The following is a 5,140-nucleotide window of genomic DNA, read 5'->3' as shown; positions in this document are numbered from 1 at the left end:
GTAACGCAACACAAATGAAATGCGTCGCTCATACAGCGGATATAAAGCTTCCCACTAAATCGTACAAATCTGTACAAAATGGGCTTTCTGCACTGTCCCCGTTGTCAAAAAAAAATGAGGTTTTTATAAATGCCATTATTTTCCTAATTGAATAACCCTAATTTCAAACAGTTCCATTATTCATTTAAAGGAGAGTAATTTCCCAGATGACATTTAGTCAGAGCAGGTGCATTATGCTCACAATGTTTGAGCCGTTGGGGTTTTTACGTCTGGTGCAGAGCTAATCAGAAGGCGTCTTCTGTCTTTCCTGCCTGTGCTCACTATCGGAATCCCGTGTAACGCCTCGGTATATTTTATGACTCATTAGCTGTTGGCATCCTCCATAGCATACTGGCCAGAACGATTCGTTCTTTCTTTGAGCACAATTAGCTGTGAAAACAGATCTTAGGACCAACTCCCCCCATCCCCCAGAGGATTATGGAAGGTAGGAAGTGCAGGTGATCCTCGGAGTTTGCCTTTGATACAGACATCCTGCTCTGCTGCCGGCCCTTTGAACTGACTTTGATATGCAACAATTAAGAGGGCTTCAACCCCTGGAGGAGAAGTCGTGCCCTGCCCCTTCTCTCCTTCTACTGAGCGCTTGTTTTGAACTATTGATCAAACAGATTTGCAGGGATTTGTTGCAGCCTGTGTGGGGTAAGGAGGAAGGAGAGGAGGGAGGGAGGGGAGAGCCGAGGGCACATCTGCCTATAAACAGTTTCAGCCCCGACTCCCGAGCACCTTACTCAGACTAAGATTTGCTTCTTTCAGAAAAAGCCAGTTGCAAAGGACTCTCCGGGTCGCCCGCGTGGCGGGACTCTGCCGTGGGTTTAGAGCAGCCCCACGTCGGGACACAGCGTGTGGGGCCCTCGAGACGGCGGTCGAAGGATGGTGGCGGCGGTCCTGTTGGGGCTCGGCTGGTTCTGCTCCCCGCTGGGCGCCCTGGTCCTGGACTTCAACAGCATCAGGAGCCCTGCCGGCCTACACGGGGCTCGGAAGGTAGGATCTCAGGGCGGGGACCGATGACAGCCAGTGGGTGCTGTGTTTAGGGTTAACGAAGTCATTCAGGTTAATGTGGGGGATCGTATCTGGCGGGTATTGAATTGATTGAGGAGTCGGGAAAGCACCCTGGCAGAGCCCAGTGGCCTGGCATTGGCACATTAAACAGTACAGTGGCTTTTCAGGTCACCCAGCTATAAATCCGCCTGTCAATCAGGGAGTGAGCTAACGGGCCAGGCCATTTGTCTGCAATGCCTCATTGAATCTTCCGTACAACTCGAGACAGGCAGCCCACCTGCTAATCCCGGGGAAGACGACGCTGAGGAACTGCACGAAGGCCACGCAGCCAGTACACACGGGCGTGCCATGTGCAGTGTCATTGTCACTGTCACACTTCACAGAATCGTTTTAGGGATCATTTTATACATATGTATATTAAAATATATATGACATGTAGCGACCATATATAATATACGTATATTTAGTACATATGAAAAAGCATCAACTGTGGATGAGAAAAATTGATCTGTGGTATCTTTTTCTCTGTGTGAACGAGGCATGATTGAAAATCAAAGGACAGCCCTGACTTCTGCAATACGTCCATGTAACAAAATGGCACTTCATGCATATACACAAATAAAAAATAAATGGGAAAATAGTACATAAATAAAAATCCAGGGACAGTTCACGTGGGCAGGCTCCTCCAGCTGCCTGGAGGCAGCAGTGACGCGGCTCGCTGCAGTGAAACATCAGACGGGAACGCCGCCAACACCATATTGCATGTGGCCAAACTGTAGCGTGGCTTCTACAGTCAACTCATGTTGAAAATCTCATAATCATCTGTGAGACACACTTAAGAAAGCATTTTCTCCTGTTTTCACAGAGAATAAGAAGCTTAAATTCTGAGTCTTATGACAATTTTTGAAACGCGAGCTTTGCAGCAGCCAGGTGCAGACACAGGTGATGTGGCCTCCCCTTGGTGGGAGAGAACCGATCACACTGAAAACCGAAGGTGCTGCCCGGAGTTTGGCAAAGTGCCACTCTGCTCTGGCTTCCTCCCCCTCCCGCCGCCGCTAGAAAGTCACTTTACGTCCTGTTGGATTCCCTGGCCTTCTGACACCAGTTTGCCTCTGCAGGGTTCGCAGTGCTTGTCTGACAGAGACTGCAGCACTGGAAAATTCTGCCTCAAAGCCCAAGATGAGAAGCCACTGTGCGCCACGTGCCGTGGGTTGCGGGGGAGGTGCCAGCGCAACGCCATGTGCTGCCCGGGGACGCTCTGCGTGAACGGTGAGCCGCCCCGCACCCTCGCAGGTCTGCTTTGCTCCCACCAACCGTGGTTTTTAAACTGAAGGCACCACCTGGCTCTCATAGACTAGAATATTCCAAGACAGGCACTCTCAACCTGGATTCATGCTGCAAGTAAATGTATGCAGCTGCCTTTTCCTGATGAAACAAATCATTTCCTGGCAACAACTCTTGCCAATGACTTGCAGATAAAGATGCAAGTTGGAATCATTCAAATCTTCTGTTTTCACTTGGATTCCATTAATTCCTTAACTACTGTCTTTGCCGTGGGTGAGCGTGTAATATTCAGTGCGTGTCCCAGAATTTGGAGAGTCAGACGTAAGCCGAGGGCAAAGGTGCTGCCAGACTAAACAACAGTGTGATAATCCGAGCGTCTGCGGCTCTGGTCCCTGGTTAGTAACTATGGTCACATCTGGCTGTCCCTCAGATGTCTGTACCACGATGGAAGGTGCGAGCCCCACATTGGAGCCACCGACCGACGACCAAGACGGCACACAGACGAAAGGAACAACTGATCACCCCATCCAGGAAAACAAACCCAGGAGGAAGCCAAACACTAAGAAATCACAAGGAAGTAAGGGTAAGAGCAGCATTCTGAGAACATTTTATTTAAGAAAAACATCTCCTCCGAGCCTAAGGACAGGCCGAAACTGACTTTAGTCTTCCCCACCCCAGAAACACACAGGGTGCACGCCCCTGTGTAACCTCTCTCATAAGAAGCTGCAGAGACGGCGCGGGGAGCAGCCCCGGGTAGTCAGCAGACGGGCTGGCCCGTGACAACACTCCCCGTCAGGCAGGGCTGCAATTGCCGCCGTGTCCTTGCCGCTGGCGCGAGGCCTGGCTCTGAGCATGCTGGTCTAGCCTCACTTTGTGGCCTTCGGACCCAGGCCCTTAGAAGGGCCGAGTTTATGGCCCTTGTCCCAGTGGCAGTCCCCACGGGGCACTTCCCCCTCCATCGCTGACGCCCATGTTAATCCCGTTACAGGACAAGAGGGAGAAAGCTGTCTTAGAACTTTCGACTGTGGCCCTGGACTTTGCTGTGCTCGTCATTTCTGGACTAAAATCTGTAAGCCAGTCCTCTCGGAGGGGCAGGTCTGCTCCAGGAGAGGGCACAAAGACACTGCCCAAGCTCCGGAAATCTTCCAGCGCTGTGACTGTGGCCCTGGCCTGTTATGTCGAAGCCACGTGACTGGCAACAGCCAACATGCTCGGTTAAGAGTATGCCAGAAAATATGAAAAGCTAAATATTCTGGAATAAAGGATCCTCACTGTATTCAAGGAGAATCCAACATTAATTGTAAAATACTTCCTTACAGGTATCTCTTAAATTCAAATCTCGTAGCAACAGAAATAGAATGAAACTGGAGGCTTGTGAAGTGCTGCCTTGCGAATGGGAAGTAGCATCCGCTTTCTGTCTGTTTGGACAAAACTGATCTATGATTCTATAACAAAAAACTTAATTCTGATCTAGTGACTTAATTAGTGCAAATAAGTTTTTTGAAATTGTATATGCTTAAAGTGTACAGTGTGGTGTTTTGATAGACACGTAGTGAACAGATTACTGCAGTCAAACTGACAAATATCTCCGTCTCCAAATAAATCTGTGATTTCTGGTGAAGGGCTGGTACCTGACGGTAGCTTTGGGGGAAAAAAAGTGATGGTATCTGAAGTTAAAAGTAAATTAATTCTTATATCTTACCAGGGAAAATTATCACAGCAAATGCTATATTTTTCCTTAAAAATGCTATGATTTCCCTTCATTTTTAGAAGGGAAATGACATTTCACTACAAAATAATTTGGCTAACAAAGATTCAAAAGGTAATCTTATGTTTGTATAGTCCTTTGCAAGTCACAAAGCATTTGCACATACTTTGTTTTCAATAGCTTTACTTAGCATTTGATAACTTTTTACATTTTATAATTTTTATAGCCTTTCAAGGGGTGTTTTTACTTATATATTTTGACCATTTGTACTTAAAAGTTTCCTCGGAGGGGAATTCAGGCAAAAAAATGAAATTTTTGTTTATTTGAAGTTTAAAAGGCCATATTTTGTGCATGTTAGAGGTAGTTTTGCTTAGGGAAGCTCTAATAAGAGTACAACCAATTGCTACAGATTTCATTTCAGAGATAAACTATACATCTGTTCTTCGATTTAAGTTATAAATATGTATTACACAATCAGGCTGGGCACGGTGGCTCACGCCTGTAATCCTAGCACTCTGGGAGGCCGAAGTGGGAGGATTGCTTGAGCTCAGGAGTTCGAGACCAGCCTGAGCAAGAGCGAGACCCCGTCTCTACGAAAAAATAGAAAGTAACCGGACAACTAAAAATATACAGAAAAAACTAGCCAGGCATGGTGGCTCATGCCGGTAGTCCCAGCTACTTGGGGGGAGGCTGAGGCAGGAGGATCGCTTGAGCCCAGGAGTTTGAGGTTGCTGTGAGCTAGGCTGATGCCATGGCACTCTAGCCCGGGCAACAGAGTGAGACTCTGTCTCAAAAAAAAAAAAAAAAAATCAAATATGGGCCCATGAAAAAATTAAATTTATGAAGGTCCCTAGTTTCATCTTGCAGAGGGCATACCTTAATTGACTAATTTATCATCAGTAAATAGGAGGAAAGGTACTGGGTAATGTAGCTTATAGCACAGAACAGAATAAAATAAAATTTCCCACTAAGATCTGTTATTATCTCATCTCTCACTTTTCTCTACTAAACCCATAGCAAAGTACGATCATGAAAGTAATACGTTAATTTAAACGAAACACACTTGCTAAGAAGGTAAGAACACCATCCAGG

General features: G+C 46.8%; 1 protein-coding gene across 1 annotated transcript; it reads left to right on the top strand.

Annotated features, from left to right (window-relative positions):
- Window positions 1-927: 927 nt before the first annotated feature.
- On the top strand, window positions 928-3,579 carry DKK4 (dickkopf WNT signaling pathway inhibitor 4). Its single transcript, XM_069485325.1, has 4 exons — window positions 928-1,038; window positions 2,175-2,325; window positions 2,771-2,923; window positions 3,329-3,579. The coding sequence occupies exons 1-4, from the start codon at window positions 928-930 to the stop codon at window positions 3,577-3,579; spliced, it is 666 nt and encodes a 221-aa protein (XP_069341426.1).
- The last annotated feature ends 1,561 nt before the right edge of the window (window positions 3,580-5,140 follow it).

The sequence above is a fragment of the Eulemur rufifrons genome, chromosome 12, assembly GCF_041146395.1.
Source record: "Eulemur rufifrons isolate Redbay chromosome 12, OSU_ERuf_1, whole genome shotgun sequence".
NCBI lineage: Eukaryota > Metazoa > Chordata > Mammalia > Primates > Lemuridae > Eulemur > Eulemur rufifrons.
The sequence above is the reverse complement of the archived record's forward strand: the minus strand, read 5'-3'. Positions and strand labels throughout refer to the sequence as shown.